The sequence below is a fragment of the Athene noctua genome, chromosome 5 (genome assembly GCF_965140245.1).
Source record: "Athene noctua chromosome 5, bAthNoc1.hap1.1, whole genome shotgun sequence".
Lineage (NCBI taxonomy): Eukaryota > Metazoa > Chordata > Aves > Strigiformes > Strigidae > Athene > Athene noctua.
The window spans coordinates 28,585,439-28,605,941 of NC_134041.1; the positions used below are offsets into that span (position 1 = coordinate 28,585,439).

At 53.3% G+C, this 20,503-nt stretch overlaps 2 protein-coding genes across 3 annotated transcripts in view; both read right to left on the bottom strand.

The window, feature by feature from the left end:
- Positions 1 to 6,396, bottom strand: part of TEDC1 (tubulin epsilon and delta complex 1) — a 73,684-nt gene extending 67,288 nt beyond the window's left edge. For both annotated transcript variants that reach the window (XM_074908244.1, XM_074908242.1), the window contains exons 1-2: positions 6,238 to 6,396; positions 5,202 to 5,280 (exon numbers count right to left, since the gene is read on the bottom strand). In XM_074908244.1, the coding sequence (XP_074764345.1) occupies positions 5,202 to 5,280; positions 6,238 to 6,378 (220 nt within the window). In that variant the 5' untranslated portion in view covers positions 6,379 to 6,396. The remainder of the gene's footprint in view (positions 1 to 5,201; positions 5,281 to 6,237) is intronic.
- Positions 6,397 to 15,964: 9,568 nt separating this feature from the next.
- CRIP1 (cysteine rich protein 1) lies at positions 15,965 to 20,157 on the bottom strand. Its single transcript, XM_074906809.1, has 5 exons — positions 20,005 to 20,157; positions 17,012 to 17,106; positions 16,837 to 16,894; positions 16,660 to 16,707; positions 15,965 to 16,309 (listed from the first exon to the last, which is right to left on the bottom strand). Exons 1-4 carry the CDS (start codon positions 20,042 to 20,044, stop codon positions 16,667 to 16,669), a joined length of 234 nt encoding a protein of 77 aa, XP_074762910.1. The 5' UTR covers positions 20,045 to 20,157; the 3' UTR covers positions 15,965 to 16,309; positions 16,660 to 16,666.
- Between the last annotated feature and the right edge of the window lie 346 nt (positions 20,158 to 20,503).

Consider the following 20,503-nt stretch of genomic DNA (forward strand, 5'->3'; position numbering starts at 1 on the left):
GGAACAACTTGTTTGCATGACATTCACTACAAGCACTGTGAGCCACCAAAGTTAGCATGTGAGTCAAAACAAGTCAAAGGAATGTTTTTCACACACAGAGCAAAACTGAAATTTCTAGCCATGGAACACAATGGATGCTGAGAGTTATACAGGCTCAAGGAGGAGCTGGATTTTTGGAACAGGACTTCATGGAAGCTTAAGAAATATAAAGATATCCTCTCTGGTTTGGGAAGTCTGAGATGTAAATTGATGGAGGCTGAAAGAACACCCCCCTGAAAGCTTCCTTCTATACTTGCTCTGTCCTTTCCCCTGGGCATTCATTTTTGACAGCTGCTACGGCTGGATGGAGCTACAGGAACTTTTCGTTTGATCCAGTTTAGGCATTCTCACAAAGTAAGAAGGAAAGCAGCTTCCCTTTTCCAGTGTAATACTTTAGGATCTCCATAGGGTTTTGTAAGAAAGGTACACAAAACTAACAGAAAGTACAAACCTTGCACAATCAGGGATTATCACTGCTGTCCTTAATTAACATAACAATTAATGACATTACATACTCATTTGCCTACTCCTTCCCACTTGTGGCAAAAACCTCCCTTAGCATTGACACATACCATAACCTTTCTTTGTCTGGCATTAACTGCTGTATCTCAGAAGCCACATAATGACCAACTTCAAAACAAGAAACAAGATAAAAATCCTGTTTCTCTCAAACAGAATTTGTTAATTACAAGAGATTTTCACAGTGAACTTGATCTGCAAAATGTTGAAGTTTTATCCCACCAAAAGTAACACATAGCCAAGACACAAGGAGGAGCTACAAGCTGACCTATGCTAGTAGCCCTATAGGAGCAGTAGCTGCTACAGCTCTGCTGAGGCTGGAAGCAGCTGGTACCCAAAAAGAGTCACTAAGCTTTCTGCGCCTTGACAAACCAAAGAAAGGTATATTGCTTGCGCTGTTTGACCAGCTTCAGGATTTAGGGAAACATGAGTGCAGATTCCTAAGGGGATGCCTACTTTCAGAGTGTTCCTCAGTCCAAATACACAGCTGAAACTTAAACAATTACTACATATCTTCAGCAGTAGGAGGAGGAATACATAATTGGCCATGTGAAAGCTGCAAATGAATTTCTGACAAAGACAATAACCATGACTGAAGAACAAAAGATCAGGAGCATAATTAAGCAGGTGACACAACAATGCAGAGTTACTAATTTTTTGCAGGACTAGTGTTTTGCATAGCAGAGCTTCTGAAGAGACACATGACAGTTGGACAACAGGTTTAAACCTAGCTTGTTTCTGCATTACAGACACAAAAAGGAAACCCAAACACCTAAATCACTTTGTTTGCTCTTTCTGTAGAACCTACGAATGTAAAAACAAGCAGCTTCCCTTCACGATACTAGGGCAACAAAATGCCTACAGTTTGCTAAAAATCTTGTAGATATGCAATCCAATCCCTCATACACAGGGGGAGCACTCATATTTTATTTTGATCACTCTTGAACATTCTCACATGAGCTAGGTTTTCATGTTGCCCTTTCCTTTTCTTTGTGCATTTGTCAAGAAAGGAACTGCCATAACAAGTAAATGGCAGAAATACTCCAAAAGGGAAGATCAGTACATACTTTCCCCCTTTTTCAAAGCAAACAAGCATCACATGCTGCCATCTGCAGTTCAGGGAGCTCCCCAAGAAATCACATATCAAAGAAAAAGAATAGAGAGCAAGCCAGGTGGTTTTTCCCTCTATCACCATTTTCCTGCTCTGATATACCACTTGAGACCAAATCCACCAAGGCAATTCGCCACCTGTATTTCTGTGTTGCTCTGTTTCTTTCTCTCTCCCTATTTCATCTCTCCCTGTGCAACAAATTGCCCTCACGTGAGAAGGTGTGATTAGTGTATCAGGAAGGAACTGTAGGCGAGTGGTCAAAGCATGGATCTAAAACTGCGGATCAAAAGAGCCTTTCCATGACCTTAGAGAAGTCACTTAGTTTTCCCCATTTCTGCAGTGCTCTGCTTACAAGGAAACAGTGCTCAGATGAATGGCAGTAGAGGCTACATAAGTATCCAAGACCAAGATGCATTCCTTCAAAATGTGCAGCCAAGAGAGAGAAAAACCATCACACAGCAGATAATACCAGTCACTCAAACACCTCCTCTTTGACATGTTCTTACAGCATTTTATTAGGATTAGGTAATTTATAGAGAAAGACCCACAGAGTCCTCCTAATTAATCCCCTTCTGCATGCACATTATTTATAAAAGTACGTTCAGCAAGTAAGAGCAAGCTGTGGATGAACCTCAGGGTTCAGCTCTCTTAAGACTATATGCAAACTGTGCTCTTCTGCTTTATGTATCCTGAAGAATATTTTCAGTGAATTACAACATGATATTCAAATAAGGGTTATGCATTAGCCTGGCAGGCTAAGATGGAACTAAATCAAGTACAAGAACAGACACAGATACATTACTTCATGCACTCAGGCAAGAAACACCTGCATAGGTAGTGGTATTACGGGAAACTACTTTTGCAGAAGAATATTTTCTGCTTCATTTGTCAAACAAACAAAAATATATTGCAGCTCCAAAAATTGAATTGCAACTCCAGAAAAGAAACATTTCCTCTGACTATCTAAATGCATATGGCACCGCTACCTGGTGTGGCTGTTCAGTTGTTAACCATCGTCTCTCAGCCTTTGCAAAGAGCGGCAAGAAAACCACTGATCATGATTTCATCACTATGGTTATGCCTGGAGTACTATTACACAGGTTACTTTGACGCGCACTCCACGCATGAGACTCCCATTGTCCTGACATGTTTAAGGTGCTGGAGCGTAAACCAAAGTTTAGTAAGTGCTTTTGACTGTGTGAAGAAAAAATTCTCCCAAAATGAGAAAACAAAAGCCATTTGCAGAACTTTATAACCACTGACTGGCAGACTTCAATGGGGTTTCTGTTTTCTTTTGGCAAGAATGCAATAGTTCCTGCATTTTAAAATATCAAACTGTGTCGATTTTTTTATATGTTATTTTTCAAATATTTTATTTCCTGCTAGCTAGGTAATAAAATACATCAACCTTTTAAAAACATGACCCAAAGTTTTTCTAAACAATATCACACCAGGACCGTAACAAGGGAATGACTAGTAGCTGTTCTATTCAAAGCAAACTTTAATCTCCTCTAAAATTCACCCATACAACAAGATCAGATCAAAAACTGACTAGTGAAAACTACTAACTCACAACAGAAATACACACTGGGGTGCAACTTAAAAAGGACTTCCCAGACTGAGGAAAAACTGCTGGGAAAAATCTGTCCTTTTCCATGGGCAAAATCTGTAAGAGCATTCTGTCCTTGCAACACACTGCTTTCTCCTAGCAGCACAGAGCTGCAAATGGCCAACATCTGGCACGCAGTCCCTGAAATGTAGGTCTGACTCTACAGAGTAGTGAGAACCACTGTAACCCCAACAACACACAGAGACTACAGGCCAAAGTTCAAAAAGAAAGGGTACAAGACCATTTGAGTATGCCTTCTCTTCTCCAGAAAGCTGTTCCTATGCACACAGTAATGCTTATTCCAAAGAAGTCCTCACAGCCTTCCTCTGGGATTTGGTAACTGCTGCTCTTCTTGTTTCAGCTAAGATAATTAAGAGGTGGCAAAAAAACAGCAAAGAAAGGAAAGCCTGACCCATGCACTAAAGCACTACACTTGGATTAGAGGAATTTGTTTCAATTCTTTGTTGTGCAACAGGATCCTGTACAAACCTGAGAATTATTTAATCCCTATGCCCAAGGCTTCCACTTCATTTCCATGAAAGAAATACATGAAAGACCACAAGTGCTCCAGAGAAGGAACAGAGAAGAAAGGCAGTAAAATATTGAGTGTTTGCAGCAGACAACTCATACGCTTGGCCAAGCAAAGGTAATTAGTGTAATTTGAAAAGCAGTACAGCTCTCCAACCTGAATTTCAGCTTTAATCATCTAGCTGTGACTAAAGAAGTTTTTTTAAAAATCAGATCAGCAGTTCTGAGCAGAACCACACATTCCTACCTCAATCTACCAGCAGAGGCTGGGTTTGCTCTCTCTAGAGTCAGCAACCTGCCACATGCAGATGGAAATCCTGTCTCCAAATGCTACAGGCAATTTTCACAGGAGCAGCCTGGATTCAATGAGGCTGCACTTGTGCAGGACCACCTCCACAAAGTTGTAGGGGATGGCCAATAAATTGACTTACCATACGCAGCAGATTGTGGATGAGTGGAAAAGCAAAAATAGCCAAATGAAAAATAGCAGTCCTGTGAGTAACACAGGACCATGCTGACTTCCCGCTGAGCTACCAGCAAAACTATGCGGGTTCTTCTCCACACTGTACAACACTTAGCCTTTTCTAACTCCATTTATAGAGCCATCAGATTCCCACCTATTTAGGGGCTTAAACCCTGTTGTTTAGGCTTTTTTTTTGCTTTCAAAGGCAAAAGGAGAATTTAAGTAGTTTTGATCTGAGAAGACCTTTATCCATCACAGACAATCCCATTCTCAAAACTTCCTCTGACAATGAAAGGGGTCTAGACAAGTATCTCTCAAGAAAGAAGTCTGTGGAGTGGTACTGGAATAACATACATTTAAGTAGTAAATAGTGCTCTGTCACTGGGAGAAGCCAGCCTGCACTCAGCTTCTCTCTGGATTAGTGGCTCTGTCCGGAGATATTCATGGTCCTTCTAAAATAATCACACACACTTTTTGTTTTGTCTAAAACTTCAATCCAAAACACTTATTATGGTTCGTATGCTATAATCCATGGCTCTGACATATGACAATAAAAAATTAACCACAGAATCACACATCGTACAGAACTGTGACAGAAGGAATAAAAGGAAAACCAAATCTATTTCTGTAATTAACTCTGCACATGCTGAGAATGCATAAGATCATTGCAGAGCTTTACCTGCAGTATGTCACAAGGAAGCAAGAACCCCTAGCAGACGCAAGAACATCCCAGTTTTCTGGGCAAAGCAATCTAAAGAGGAGTAAACCTGCCTGCACAGCTATGATGCAACAGTAATTTGGTGGCAGGGGTAATAAAAATGGAGCTTTCCTGACAGGGAGCAAGGAACCAAAGAAAAGGTGCTACAAAAACAGTCCTGGTACTTCCCTGGGACAGATGGAAATCACAGAGTCAGCCAGACTGACTAGGTTACCTATGGCATCAGACTGTGTCCACTTGCCTCCATGGATTTGTTTCAGAAGAGCGTAGAGCAGCCTCCAGAAATCGAGGCTCTGCAAAAGAGAGGGATGGGGGTAGATCAGCAGGCAAAATATGTGCTGTGTATTTTGTCTTAATTATGCAATTAAACCCATATCTGAGCATCAGTTGTTACATGTAAGTGCACACCTAAATCCTGCCAACACTGTTGAATCAGGCAGGTTCACGTACTAGCCGTCTTACGAACGCTACTTATAGTAAGGTGCACTCAGAAAGAGAAGGGCCACTAATGATGCCTGTACAGCAAGACCCAGCACTTGTACTCTGAAGCACATGCATACAGGAGCATGGCTTCCAAAATAACTGCTCTGATATAACCACATATGGTACAACTCACCCGCAACCAAACAAGCACTTGAAGACACTGAAAAGATCTGACCATGATAGCATCAAAAACTCACAAACAAGAGGCAGCACACAGTGAGTTGAAACTGGAAATCATTTCTTGGCCACACAAGGACAGCATGCTAACAAACTCAAACAGTGATTCCTACAGTTGGAATTTCAGTCAACACTCATAAAATGCTTAAAAATAGCTAAGGGAGTAAGGGAGCAAGTGGGGCACCCTGCGTGAACTGGAGGCCTCACGAGCATCACCCTGTAAAGCAGAAAGACCCAAGCCAGTGTACAGTAAAGGGAAGCAAACCTCAGGTGACACCAGAATGGTGTTGCTGACCACTGTGAAGTATCAAGCTTTAAGTTAAAACCGCAGTAAGATAAAGCCCTTTCAAGAGCAGAGAGTCCCCCCACAGCTGCCCCTGTCCCTAGGCCCAGTCCCACTTGAGTGTCCCTGTCCCCCTCCACCCGGGACCCGGCCCCGCACGGGGACCCCTGCCCACCCAGAGATGTCCCCCCACCCGGACCCTTCCCGAGCGGTCGCCCCTGTCCCTGGGCCCCCGACGGGGGGCCGCGGCAGAAGAGGGGGGTGTGTGCCGCTAAGCAACGGGGTGTCCCGCGGCGGCCGCGCTCACCGCCTGCGGCCGGTCGAACCTGGCGCGGCGGAGGGTGTCGGGGGCGGGCCTGGAGCGGGGCGGCAGGGCCCGGCACAGAGCCCCGACGGCGCCCGGCAGCGCGCGGCCCCGCTGCGGCTCCCGCTCGCGGCGCCGCCGCATCGCGCGCCGCCACCGCTTCCCGCCCTCCGCCGGGCGCGGCGCGCGCAGGCGCAGTGCGGCGGGACGGCCCGCGCCGCCCTTCCGCTGAGCCCGCTCGCGGCGGCGCCCCCTGGCGGCCGGGAGGGATGGCTGCGCCGCGGCGGGCGGGAGCACGCGTGGGCAGCGGCCCCGGCCTTGTTTCCTGGCCTCTCAGAGCTCACTGAGCTTCCCTGTGCCTGAGGGCAGAGAGCTCCCTGCTTGCCTCCCGTGGGAAGTGACCCGAGTGGGGAGCGGCCGGGGGGCCGTACCCGTGCAGGTCACCTCCTGCCGGCCACGCGAGGCAAGGCAGGCTCACCCCGAGCCACGGCCGCGTCTTCCACCCAGCCAAAAACCCCGAGCGAGCTCTGCAAGCTTCCCCCACCCTTCCTGGCTGAGTTACCACAAAACCCCACTTCAGCTTTTCTAAAAATACAGCTCTGCTGCTGTCAGACCAAGAAATCGTTTCTCAGCTGAAGGGAGAGCACACAGTTTTGGCAGCAGTGGATCGGCTCCAGTCCCCAGCTTCCCACTTTCCTCTCGGTTCAGGGCAGCTTGGGTCCCTGGGCGTACAAGCTCGTGATGGGAGCAATCCCAGGTATTAATCCTTAGGGGGGGCAGGAGGGGAGAAGTGGTTCCGCCACTTGGGAGATAGCCTGAGTCACTGAAAGTCCACACCTCTTAGTTGGGATTTACATGGCCGAAACCTGGCCCTGAGATGGATGCCTGCTGTGGGCAGTATAGAGGGACCACAACCAGTGTGTGCCAGGGAGGGACCACAACTGGTCTGCTCCACCAACACAGCAGGGATCCTGCCTGTGCCTATATACAAGATCTGCTTGAAACCTCCACTGATGATTTCTTGGCCAATTACCCACTTCATAACTCATTTAACGTGCTATCTATGGATCTAGAATGATGCTTTTGCCTTTTTTTCCCAACATCTGAACTCTATGAAACAATACGTGAAATTCCTTCCAGCTACGAAACAACCTCTTGCAGCCAAAAGGTTTCTCAATGAAGAGAAATCACATCAGTCCAATGAGATCTTCAGCAAAGCCTCGCTTCCTAACATGAACTGCATTTGCACTCTTTCCCTCTGATTGCTGCCTCTCCTGCCTCCCAGCCCTGTGCCGGGGAGCACAGCCCTTCCCGACGCCGAGTGCTGCACTAGTGCTCTCCCAGTCCCACGGATCCTGGCTGCTGCTCCAGCCAGCCCTGAAAGCACCCCGGGTGTGAGTTATCCAAGCTTAAGGATTTTTAAAATATCTTCTCTAGCAGCTGTTGTCTCACATCCTCCTTTGTTCCTAATGGCCTGGAAAGCATTTTCCTTATCCCTTGTTCAGCTCTAGCTCAGCAATCTCTATCAATTCTTTGCTGTCCTATCTAACAGGTTTGGCATCTCCATACGCTTCCTTGCCTTTGGTTCCCAAGAGCCCATGATGTCCTTCTTTATTGCCCAGAGCCTTATCGGACCTGGATAACTCTCTGCTGTCTTTGGCATCCTTCTCAGTTTTCCATACCTTGCTGCTATTGGGCTCTGTCTGGTCCCTCCGTGACACATCGCTTGTCTATTTTCCTGTCCCTGCTGCAGTCTCTGGGCAGGAGGACCTTCAGATGGAGCCAATTTCCTGTGTTTTCCTGACCATTCCATAAACCCTGCTCAAAGCCATCCCTGTCCCCACACACATTCTTCTGTCTAGGCCTTTCCTTCCCAGGGCAGCTGCCTGCTTTGCCGCTGCCGAGACAAGGGCTCTCCCACAGCACCGTGCATGCAGCAGTGGGTGGTCCTGCCCGTCACCCCCACGCTGGGCTCCTGTACGCCAGCCAAGGTGCCAGACCCTGGCCAGAGCACCATCACCCATCACGGGAGCAGCAGCTGGGATGCACGCCATCCCATCACACCGAGAGACCCTGTGCTGCCTCTCCATCCCACTGGCTGGACCAGCCCTGTGGCACCCTGAAGCCGGGCTGGCCATCCTCCCAGTCAGTGGCCCCTGGTCCCTGGCACCATGGCTCCCCCGGCACGCAGCCCCGTGGGCGCAGCTGACATGAGATGCCTGGTGCTGTGGAGGGTTGGCACCTAGCCACAGTCGGATGCCAGGCGGCAAATCCCAGCCTCTCTGTCACGGCACAGTGCAGCTGAGGCTCAGTCCCAGCATGTGAGGCCCCACTTATCTGCTCCTCCAGCTGCCTGGGCGGTTTTCCCAGGGTGGGAGAAGGCGATGGTTTCCTGCTGCAGAGATGGACTCTGGGCTGTGGACAGACGGAGGTGACGGTGTAACAGCCCCTGGCGTGCTGTCCCAGGAGGAATGGTGATGCCACCCCATGGGAGCAGAGCCCCTGCTCCGCTCCATCCAGGCTGCCCTCACCTCCCCTGTCCCAAAGCCCTGGCCCTGCAGGCACTGGCAGACAAGCAATGGCATCAGCACACCACTCTGATGTCACCATGTGTGGGAGGCCACAGGAGACCAGCGGAAGCCTCTGGGATCCTCTGTATGGCAGGGGGAAGCAGGAAGGAGCTTGCTCATCCACTCGACCTGCCCAGCCGCTCCTCTGGGCCCCCCAGCTATGCCCAGCACCGAGTCAGTTTCAGGAGGAGCCGAGCCGCGGGTTGTCCCAGCAGCGAGCATGGAGGTGGGGACCACGACGTGGAGGGATGGTCCAAGCAGGTACTGAGAGGCCAGGGATGTTGCTCCGGGAGAGAGGTCTCCAGGCTTCGCCCTCTCTGGGGCCCCGGGGCTCTCGTGATGCCACGCAGCCGGCCGTTACCGGCTCGTGTGTCAGCTGGGGTCATTTCCGCCCTGGGTGACTCAGCCGGGCCCAGGGCGCCTGTTTGCACCCGCGCCATGGCAACCCGCCGCCGCAGACAGCCCCACTGTTTGCGGCCGTTGCCAGAGATGACGGCCACGTCCCATTGCCTCATGCCGATTGTATGCGATAACAGCGATCTCTGCTCGCTCCAGCAGCAGCACAGCTTCCTGATGTCACCTCAGCCCAGCCCTGCCAAGGGGAAGGTGTGAGTTGTCCTCCCAGGAAAACAAATCCTTCGCTTTTTTTTTTAATCCTTTTATCACCATGAAGGTGTGGGCAGGAACCAGCCTGTCTCCTGGCCAGGTCCCCAGGCTGTGCATCAGTGCTTCCCACACTCTGGGGGCAGCCAGAGCTCCTCTCCATGCTACTCCCCACAGCAGACATCAGAGCAGAGAGCAACTGCTCTCCCCACCTGTGCAAGGGAGGCTTCTGGTGACCATAGCATTTCACACTGAGCGGATCAGACAGGCTGCACCACTTCTACTGCAGACGTTTCCAGCTGCTTCCCAACACCCTCCTGGCTCTTTTATACACGCACTCTCTCCCCTCACTGGGACACTGGGTTAACCCAGGTGGGAAAAGATACAGCCTGGCAGCAAGTCAGACATCATGCCAGCAGGAAGGAGCAGGGCAGCACAGGGGCTGCACAGTGGGGCAGGCCTGCAACGATGCTCAGCCCCCCACCGCCTGGGCAAGGGTCAGCAATCACAGCTCCCACCGGGCATGGAGCAGCCCTGGCATCTGATGATGATCAGCTGTGGGCTCATGTCTCCATGAGCAGAGCAGCCTTCTCTGGCTGTGGAGAGGATGATGCCTTCCAGACCAGCCACCCTGGGATCTCTGCTGATGAAGTCCAGCCATCAGCACACTCAGAGCCACCACATCAGGTTGCAAACAGGCATCTCCTTGCCAGAGAGCAATGAGCTGCCTCCTGGCACCGTCCTCACCAGTGGGTGCAAGGGGTGCTGATACTGTTGGCATGACCAGCACACATTTAACATGCTAAGTCATATCATGTAACAGTTACAGATCACTGTGTCCTTGATAGGGACCGTAACAGCCACACAAATGCTCTTGTGCAGGTTTTCCCAGACACAGTGAATTAGTCTGCAACGTGCCTGTGTGTGGGCTGTAGCACCAAAATTCATAGGTCAGGTCCTGGCAGTTGGATGCTTAAGATAGCTGTTGGCATTTCAGGACCTCTGATGCAGGGGCTGCATTTTCAGTATGATAACTGAGTTGGGAAGGATTAGAAAAAGAAAATCTGAGACCTTGCAATTCTCTGTTCTAACTTAGGAGTTTCACCCTTTCCTTTTTACTTAAATACCCAAGTTGACCTTCCTCTGCACGAAGGGAAACTCCCTCTGCCCTCTTCCCTCCTGGGCCTTTAACACAAGACTCACCAAAGAAAGAGGCTTTGGTAGGAAGCTCTTACACCCTACCCCCCAAAACTCTCCCTGTTTCCTTGGAAATAACACAAGAGGCATGAAAGTAAAATGCAGCTCTAGTGCCTCATGCCAACTTTTCTTCTCAGGCTCCCTGCTGGAGAAAGCCACCCAGGGCCTGTTGAACATCCCCGGGACTCTTTGCACCCAGCTCCTCTCCAACATTGGATCATCAGCACTGGCGACGGTGTGATGGTGAAACAGCCCATCCCCTCCCCTTCCTCCTCCCTGATTAGACCTCCTCAGTCTACAGTACCATGATTCATGGTCTTGTCTGCTTCTTGATATGGCCCTGGCTGTCTCCTTTACCCAGAGCCCCTCTGCCTTTGCTATCTTCACCTGCCTCAAGTATTTTCTGGGGATGTTGTTCTCCATCAGGAACAGGGTTTGACCTCCTCTTTGCCACCTCTGCAAAGCTGCTTCCGCAGGTGGGCCGGGACTTCCCCAGCTTGCCGCTTTGCAGAGCTGGGCCAGGAAGTCCCATCTCACCACAGGAGCTTGCAGAGCTCCTGCTGCCCACCATCAGCTGCACAGTCCCTCTTGCCACTGCCTGGATAAGAGATAAGATTTGTGAGGTGTTAGGAGATGGGCAGACACTTTTTCAACTTAAAAGATAGCAGAACTCTTTGACCTTAATACAAATCAGCCTTAAAAATACTCAAAGCAGTGGTGAGCAGGGTACCACCCGGTTACAGACCAGCTTCATCCCCATGAGGCCCGCACAGCAAAAAGCAGGAACCACTGCAGCCACAGCACCTGTACCACACTCCCCCAGCCCTGCCTGCACCCTGCCTGTCCCTGAAGGGGACACAGCTGTACTTGCAGAAACACCAGCAGGGAAACAAACTGCTCACCACCCCATTGCAGATGCCTGTCCCCACCTGTGCCACAAGGGCTGCCATGGCCCTGAGGGGCTGCCAGCCTGCACAGGACGAGACACAGAATCACTACACAGGAGGTGTCACATCAGTGTCCCCATCAGAGCTGGCAAGGGGAGTCAGTGGCCCCACCAGTGTCTCAGTGAGGCAGTGTTGAACCAGACCCCCTGGTTCCCCAGCATGTGTTAGCCCAGATGTGAGCTGCCACCAGCTCCTGCAGCCATGCTGGCAGGACACCGCCCTGTCCCCATGCCATGGTTGCTGCTTTCATTAAGGACAGCCCTCAGGAGTGATGCACCTGAGCTGTGAGGCTTCCAGCCTAAGCCATCCCCCTTGCCAGCTGTGGGCTCAGGGACACATCTGTCCTCTGCTTCGGATTAAGGTCTGTCCCATCTGTGCTGGAAGGAAGACGCAGGGCCTGGCAACACACACTGTCCCCTCCTGCCTGCACACTGTCTTCACTGGGGGCTGAATCAACACCCCCACCTCTTATAGATCGGCTAAAGGACTTCCCAGCCCCCTTTCTGCTGCACTTTCCTTTTTTCTTCTGCACAAAAAGCTGCAGAGCCAGGGCGGGGGACAGCAGCAGTTGAGTTTCTGAACCCATCCTGCTTCCTGTCCTTTGCCAAAACCTCTTCTGCTTCCCTACCCAGGGCATTAGGGCCCACCCACACCCAGCTGCCAGAGGAACAGGTGATGTTTGTTTTTTTTGCCACAGTGATCAAGTGTTTATAGCAACCATCACTCTGCAATCTACAAACTCCATTGATCTCAGCCCAAGATTCTGAAATAACAGCAGAAAAAGCATAGCTCCTTCCTCTGGGGTCAGCAACAGTGGTGTTTCAGGTCACCAAAGTGGCAGGCCTTTGTGCTGGGCATCACCATGCTGGAGATCACCCGACACCTTTTTGCGGTCCCACATGGGCACCTCCAGGCTGGGGTCATGCCCTGACCCCATCTGCAATGGCAGCGATATCCCCATGGCTACGGGCTGGTGACCAGGTGGGATGGGGGGGGCTGCCAGCCACCTCCCGAGGGTGGGAGCAGCTGCTAGAGCACACCGAACCAGCATCCTGGGGCTGCTCCCCCAGAAAGCTGGGATTTGCCCTGAGCATCCTGCTCTCACCAGCTCCCATGTTGCAGGAGCAGCACAGCCAGGGCATCGCTGCACTGGGAGGGAAGGGGCTGTCCCTGTCTGTCCCCAGCTCCCATCGGGGCTCAGAGCCGAGACCATCGCAGATGAGCTGTGCTGGAAGCTGCACTGCTGCCTCTCTGTGCAGCTCACACTCCAGGCTGTGAAGATTTAGTGTTCAATGGAGAAAAGGTTGTGCCTGCGGACAGCCCACGTCCCCAGCATGCTGGCCACTGCTGAGCCTTGCTGCGCATCAGAGGGAAGTGCCTGGCTCAGGCGCAGATTTCCTATCCAAATGCAATACAGCTGTTTCTGTTTCCTCTCCAAAGACCGAAGCAAGTTTTAAAAAATCAATTTATCATGTATTTTCTTTAACCAAGGCTCCTTGTGGATGTGACCTGTGCTTGAACTGCCCAAACTCACAGCATCAAGGCTGGAACAGGCAGAGTGTTGCTTGTACAAGCACAGCACTGGGAGGGGAGTGTCCTGACAGCAAGCCCTGGGGCTAAACAGGAGTGCCTGTTCCAGGGCCGGCAGAGAAATAGGACAGCCAGAAGGAGCCTTTTGGGAATCAATACGCAAGGGCTTATCCCCAGAACTTGTGTGAGGGATCCCCAGTTTTTACCCACCCCCGCATGCAACGTAAAGCAAGGCAGCTGCAGTATCAGGTTTAGCTTCTTTGCAGGTTTCCTGAGGCTGCACAGACCTCACACAGCTCAGTTCCTACATCCCTCTGCGCACCCAGGGCAGGAAGAGCCCCCCCACCAGCCACCACACCTACAGTGCAAATCATAGAATCATAGAATGGTTTGGGTTGGAAGGGACCTTAAAGGTCATCCAGTTCCACCCCCCCTGCCACGGGCAGGGACACCTTCCACTAGCCCAGGTTGCTCAAAGCCCCGTCCAACCTGGCCTTGAACACTGCCAGGGAGGGGGCAGCCACAGCTGCTCTGGTCAGCCTGTGCCAGTGTCTCACCACCCCCAGAGAAGAGAATTTCTTCCTCATATCTAATCTAAATCTACCCTCTTTCAGTTTAAAACCATTATTCCTCATCCTATCCCTACACTCCCTGATCAAGAGTCCCTCCCCAGCTTTCCTGTAGCCCCCTTCAAGCACTGGAAGGCCGCTATAAGGTCGCCCCAGAGGCTTCTCCGGGCTGAACATCCCGAACTCTCTCATAAAGGAGGTGCTCCAGCCCCCTGATCATCTTTGGGGCCTCCTCTGGACTTGCTTGAGCAGGTCCATGACCTCCTTATTTTGGGGGCCCCAGAGCTGGACACAGCACTGCAGGGGGTATCTCACGAGAGTGAAGTAGAGGGGGAGAATGACCTCCCTTGACCTGCTGGCCACACTTCTCTTGATGCAGCCCAGGACACGGTTGACTTTCTGGGCTATGAGTGCACATTGCTGGCTCAGTCAGTTTTGCATTCACTGATACCCCCAAGTCCTTCTCCACAGGGCTGCTCTCAATCCACTCCTCGCCCACCCTGTATTTGTGCTTGGGATTGCCTTGACCCACATGCAGGACCTTGCACTTGGCCTTGTTGAATTTCATGAGGGCCTCATCCACTCAGTCTCCCTGATCAGGTGGCCTGTAAAGACCTCCACTAGAATGTCACTTGACCCTGCCCTCCCTTTAGTCCAAAGCGAACAGCAGCCCTGGGCAGCACTCTACAAACAGCAACATGCTGCTTCCTGCCCCAGCTGTGGCCACTGCCCACAGAAAGGTTTTTCATCCTAAGGGCTGGACCACTCGAGCCTCTCCCTGTGCAGCACCTGCTTTTCCATACATCTCACTGGTTCCTTGCTCATCCCTGTTGGCCTGGCCCCTTGCACCTGGGTTTAGCTGCTCCTGAAAAGTTTTGGTGCAGGGCCCTGTTGGGAAAAAACAGGATCCCAATTCACAGATCCCTTTCCCAGCTGCACACTCTTATGCAAATACAGAGGATGACAAGGCTTGTGGTTGCCATTATTTTTAATGCTGAAGGTAAACACTATCTCAGTGGCATGCTCAAGGCTGCCGAGATTATATCACTAGTTTGCTTTGAAGCTGGTTTGGAAGAGGAAAGCCATGTCCCAGTGCCCTAGGGGTGGGCTGGGTGCCAGCAGCAGTGCAGAGCAGGACCGTGTCTTGCTGGCCAGGATCCATGGGTGCTGGCACCCCCAGGAGGCTGCTGGCAATGGCAGCGGTGGGAGTGGGAGGGCAAGGGGCCTTACGATTGCGCCCTGGCTGTCTGGGAGATGTGGTGGTGGCCAGACAGCGATAGCCAGGGTTTGCCTTTGACACAGACACCCGTGTTTGTTGTGCTAACTGGGTGGGAGGCCAGGCAGCGCTGGCTGGTCAAGTTTGTCCCACTGAAGCGTGCCTAGTGAGTGCAGAGCCTTTTGACATCAAACACATGGGAAGTCTTTAGATGCTTATCAGATCGGGCTGCTTTTGACACCAAAGATTTTGACATTGGACATGTACCTCTGACCCCTAAGGGGTTTGGCCAAGTCCCAGGCAGGCTGGCGTGACAGTAAGATGCAGAGTAGTCTCTAAGGAAATGCATTCATAAACTGTAGACAAAAATACCCCAGTGTGTTATGAAATATCTCTGGATATGTAAATGGGGTGGTTCAGGTTAGGAAAAGACGTGGTTAAGAAACCCTTTTAGAAACATCCCTCAAGTCAACATCTTTTACATCTGTCAGTGCTGTTCATCTAGAGGTCCATCTCAGATCCAGAAACAGTGAGCTGGGGGCTGGCCACAGGCATGGCTTTCCAGCAGGCACTGCCAGGGGCTGGGGCATGGCCAGGAGGCTGCTAAGTGTTACTGAGACCTCAGGTCAGCAGCCTCAGACCCTCGTCCAGCAGGACTGCATGCCTCTGCTTTAACCCCATGACAGCCACAAACAACAAGACATGACTCACCGCAGGAACCACCACGCTGTAGACTTCTGCAAATGTCACGGCACAGGCCCAGTGAGGCCATGGGTGGGGTAGGACCTTCCTCCCGAGCTCAGGGAGACCCCAGTCCCAGACAAGCACTGGCATGACACCCACCACCCCTTCCCTTGGGGCGTGCTCAGCCCCGGTGCCCACAGCACCCAGGGTCTGCTCTCACCCTGCAAGGCTCAGGCAGCCCCTGGGTTGGGCAGCCAAGGGCAGGACCCCATGCCACACCATGAGCAAAAGCACACGGAGCCATCATACAGTGTGGGGATCAATCCAGAGGCCATGTGGGGTCCTTAAGCAAGTGGCAAACACTTCACAAGCGAGTCCCGCATGACCCCCATTACAGAGAGCACAGCTGCTACATGGGGGAAGCATCTTTTGGTCTGGGTTTATTAAAGACTGAGAATACAACTGTGGGCCCAGCCACAAGAGCTGGGTGCAAGAAGCAGGGCTGAGTTTTAGCTGGAAGGGTGCGGTCTCCTCTCCAGGTGGCCTTCAGCAATACCAGCCAAATTTCCTATCCAGCAGGGCATCCCAACGCCCCCACCCCAGCAGTGCCCCATCTGGAGTGGAGCCCCTCTCCACACCAGCCTCGGTTACTTATTGCTCTTAATGTGCTAGTCTAGTATAGAGTGAATTAAAAATAAAAATGCATGTCTGTTGCAGTGCGTTTGTGCTGTCTTCAGGTTGTGCTCCTGGCCGTCAGACCTGGAGAGGGATGGAAGAGAGGGGCGGATGAAATCAGGCTGGGCTGGTAGCAGAGACATCCCAAGGACAACGGTGCTCCAGGACAGACCCTGTCTTTGTCGACAGGCTACAAAGCAAAAGCCTTTGGTGTCTGCTGCTGGAGCTAAGTGGGTGCTGCTGGTTGCTTGGGGCTGGCGGAGAGGAGTGGCACCCAGCAGGTTGCTCCTGAGCACTGGCATGAGGGCTGGGAGTCACAACCAGCCCAGAGACATGCCACCATGCCCCTGCCTTCCCTGCGTGCCTAGTGGGGACAGCCCCAGCCAGCCCACAGAACCGCAGGCAGGAGGAGAGCTCTGAGGGCAGGCACCAACCTGAGGTTTACTTGAACGTGTGGCTCTCGGCTCCTCCCCGGCCAAACCCTGAAAGAGAGAGAGTGGGGTCAGCATCGCGGTGGGAAGGTGAGCACACCGAGGGATGCACCTCGCCCAAAGACAGGCACCATGAGCCCCCTTCCCCTCCCTCCCACAACCCCAGCCTCAGCACTTTACCTTTGGGCCCAAACAAGGCAGCATAGCAGGGGTGGTTGCAGTACGGCTTGCCATCATGCTGCAGGGAGAGAGAAATAGCATCAGCCCCGACCACCCTTCAGCCCCATGTCTGCCCATCCCACACCTGCAGGCCCTAGCTGCAGTCGACAGGCACCTCCTGGGCAGCAAACCTCACCTCTGCATGGCCTCCAGATGTCAGGGTCTTGTTACACTTCTCACATCTCAAGCAGGGCCGGTGCCAGTCCTTCCCCAGAGAAGACACCTTCTCGGCTGCCACGGAAAGGAGATGGGTTAGTTGAGGCACTGAACAGGCACAACAAGTTGGTTTTGGCAGGTTGGCCTCCCTGTCATCAACTCTAGGGAGGACATTTCTGGGAATTTTCTGAAGTCTATTTATTTGTCCAGGACTGAGGGCACCGTGTTTCAAACCCAAGCGCTCATGGTGCACACACATCGCTCTGCATATCCAGGCACCTGGATCCCAAACAACAGTGCCATGCCCAGGGTGAACATCGCTGCATAAATGCAGACGGACCAACTTCCGAAGATTTGGGGACCTCCCCTCTTCCAACATCAGCCTGCAAGGGGGGGAATTTCTCCCCAGCCAGCTGGAGCCCAGGCGATCACTGGAGTTGGCAGGGATGAATGGGGGGATGCTGGAGAGGACCAGGGAGGCAAAGCCAACACAAACCAATCCCCTCCTGCCATCAGCACCCTGGCCACAGCTCTGATTCTGCACACACCATGGCAAGCCAGAGTGGGGCTGGAGCTTGGCCAGGGTTCAGGCGGCTGCGCGGGGGGACACAACATGCTGTTTGCTGTTTGCTGGAGCCAGGATGTGTTATAGAGAGAGAGGGGAACATGGTGGCTTTTAATTGTGGCACAGTGGGGGAGGAGGGTATTTTCTGCAGACACGTGCTCTTCATAGTTGCAGCTGCACTCCTGGGGATTTATTAAGTGATAAAGCAGAGCTTTCCACACGAACCCTGTCAGAGCCAGGTCTGAGCACTCTCCCCATGCCTGCAAAAGGAGGTCAAGCAATGGGATGGAGCTGTTGCTGGCAGCATGTGCCCCAGGGGGGGTCCTTGGCAGCCTGAAGCACCTCTTCTTTGGAGTCCAAATATGCCCACAACAGTTTATGCAAGGAGCAAGCTGGCGGCTGCAGAGGTGGGAGCGGGGGCAGTGCCCAAATGCCATGAGGCAGCCCTTCTGCCATCCCCCAGCAGCACAAAGAGCCTCCTGTGCCTGCAGACCAGTGGGGGCCACAGTGTCCTCCCCCTAGGCAGCCCCAGGAGCCTGAGCCTGGCCCTCAGCTGAGCAGTCCCATCACAGGGTTTCTGGAAGAAGCTAAGTCTTCCCACCTCTCACAAACATTTACACCAACAGTTGGGCCAGAGCTCTGCCAAGGCTTGCTGCAGCAGTTCCTCCCCAGCTCTCCACCACACAGGGGAGATTTCCCTGGAAATCTGGTGGTGGCCATGCAAACCCCATCCCTATTCCTCTTGGCATCATCTCCTCCTCACCCCTGCTCTCTACGGACACAGTTTGGCTGAAAGCAGCCCGAGGCATGCCCAAGTGGGACTGCCAGGCTCTGAGAGCCCCAGGGTGCCCCAAAAGTGGGGCTTGCTCTGCCTCCTCTGCCAGCACTGCTTATCACCAGGGACAGAAATCAGGCAGCAAGCTCAGTCCTCCAGCAGCATTTGAACCCACCTCAGCCCTTGCATCAACAGAGACTGTTTCATAAGAGCAGCCTGATAAGTGCAGGGCCAAACCCCTCCTTGGTCAAACAGCCCTGTCTGGCACCTTGCAGCCACACCTGCGGGCACAGCAAACCCAGCTCTTCCTGACTGGCATCAAAACAGACCTGCAGGGACATGGGAAAGGCAGATGCTGGAGCCAGCACCTTGGAAGCCCCTGGTATCAAGTCACATCGGTAAATGAGGTGGCCCAGGACCCTTGGTTGCAGGGGGGAGCCATGAACTGTGTTGTGTCAACCCCACCTCAAAGCCTGGCTGCAAGCAGAGGGTTCAAGTTTAGGCAGATGTTCCCCAATGGCAAGAGCCACGTGCCAAGCAGCCCTCCAGGCAGCACCCACACCAGCCCAAACACACCTCCCCAGTGTGGGCATCACTAACGGACACAGCTGTTTGGCAGGGAGAGCAGCCCCTGTATTTGAGCCTCCGATTTCTTTGGCAGAGCAGAAGTAGAAGTTGGGGCATATACACAAGCAGAGCAGAAAGAAGGCAGAGACAACAGAAGTCAGTGATGACACTCAGGTCCTGGATCCCTCATCTCTAGTAGATTAAAAAGCAGCGACTGTGTATAAGCTGCTTCCAGCAAACTCCCTCAAGTTCAGCTAAACTGGGGAAGTGGGGGGCCAGAGTCTGCCAGTGCCAGCAGCTCCTGCCAGAAGGGCAATAGCCTTGAAACCCCCCGGATATCCTCGGGCAGGACAGCAGGACCATGGCACCAGAAGGGGCAGGAACCTGGAGCTCCGGCACCCCAGCTCAGAGGGAGGACATCTACCTGAAGCCCAGCAGTAGACAGCAGTCCGAGAAGACTTGTGGCAACGGTGGCTTAAAAATAACACCCCAGGGCTGTCACCTCGCTGTGCTAAAACACACAAGACAACTGTGGGCAACTCACTGACACAGGAATGTGCCCGAGGGCGGGATTTGCCCTTGGGAAGGTGCTTGCTCACCTGCCCAGGCTTTCAGAGCAGTGGGCTGCAGCGGCCGGGCCTCTGGGCTCCAGGCTGGCGCAGGGCTGCGCCCGATGCTGCGAAGGAAATGGGGCTGAGCTCCCACGTCTGCAGCCTGGGAGTACCCACCGCTGCTCGCACCGCACAGCGAGGCACCTCCTTGGGTGGATTTACAGGGCCACTCACCCGGGGCACCCCGGGGACCCACAGCGCAGGGGTGCACATCTTTGGGGCACCCCAAGAATTTGTATTGCTGGGGCGCACGACATCGGGGCTCCCAGGACCCGCGGCGCCGGGGTGCACAGGGACCTGTAAGCACTAGGGTGCCCCGGAGACCCGCAGCGCCGGGATGCCCGGAGACCTGAAGCCCGGCGGGGTGCAGCATCGAGGCACCCCGGCTGAAACAGCCCGACAGCCCTGCGGTCCCGGGGGGTGGAGGCGGCCGGGAGGTAGCGGGAACCCCTTACCGAAGTAGACCTCCTTCTGGCAGCGGGGGCACTTGGGCATGGTGTCGGCTGGGCTCGGCTCGGCTGGGCTCGGCTCGGCTGGGCGCGGCTCAGCTCGCTCGGCGCGGCTCGCACGGGCTGTGGGGTGCTCCGCGTCGGCCCCGCCGGAGTCACTGCCCGGCCGCCCCGCCCAGATGTGCGGCCCCGCCCGCAGCTGGAGGCAGCCGCCCGGGGCACAGCCCTGCAGGGGCTCCCGGGGCGGGGCCCCGCACCCCTTGCATCCTGCACCCCTGCACCCCCTGCCCCCTGCACCCCCTGTCCCCCGTACCCCTCCACCTGCACTTCCTGCACCCCTTGCACCCCTGTGCCCTTTGCATCCTGCCAGCCCTACATCAGTTGCACCGTACGCCCCTTGCACCCCTATGCCCTTCGCACCCCTATATCCACTGCGCCCCACAGCCCCTGCACAGCCCACACGCTGCACCCCAAGACGCTACACCCTGGCTCCCTGCCTGTTCCC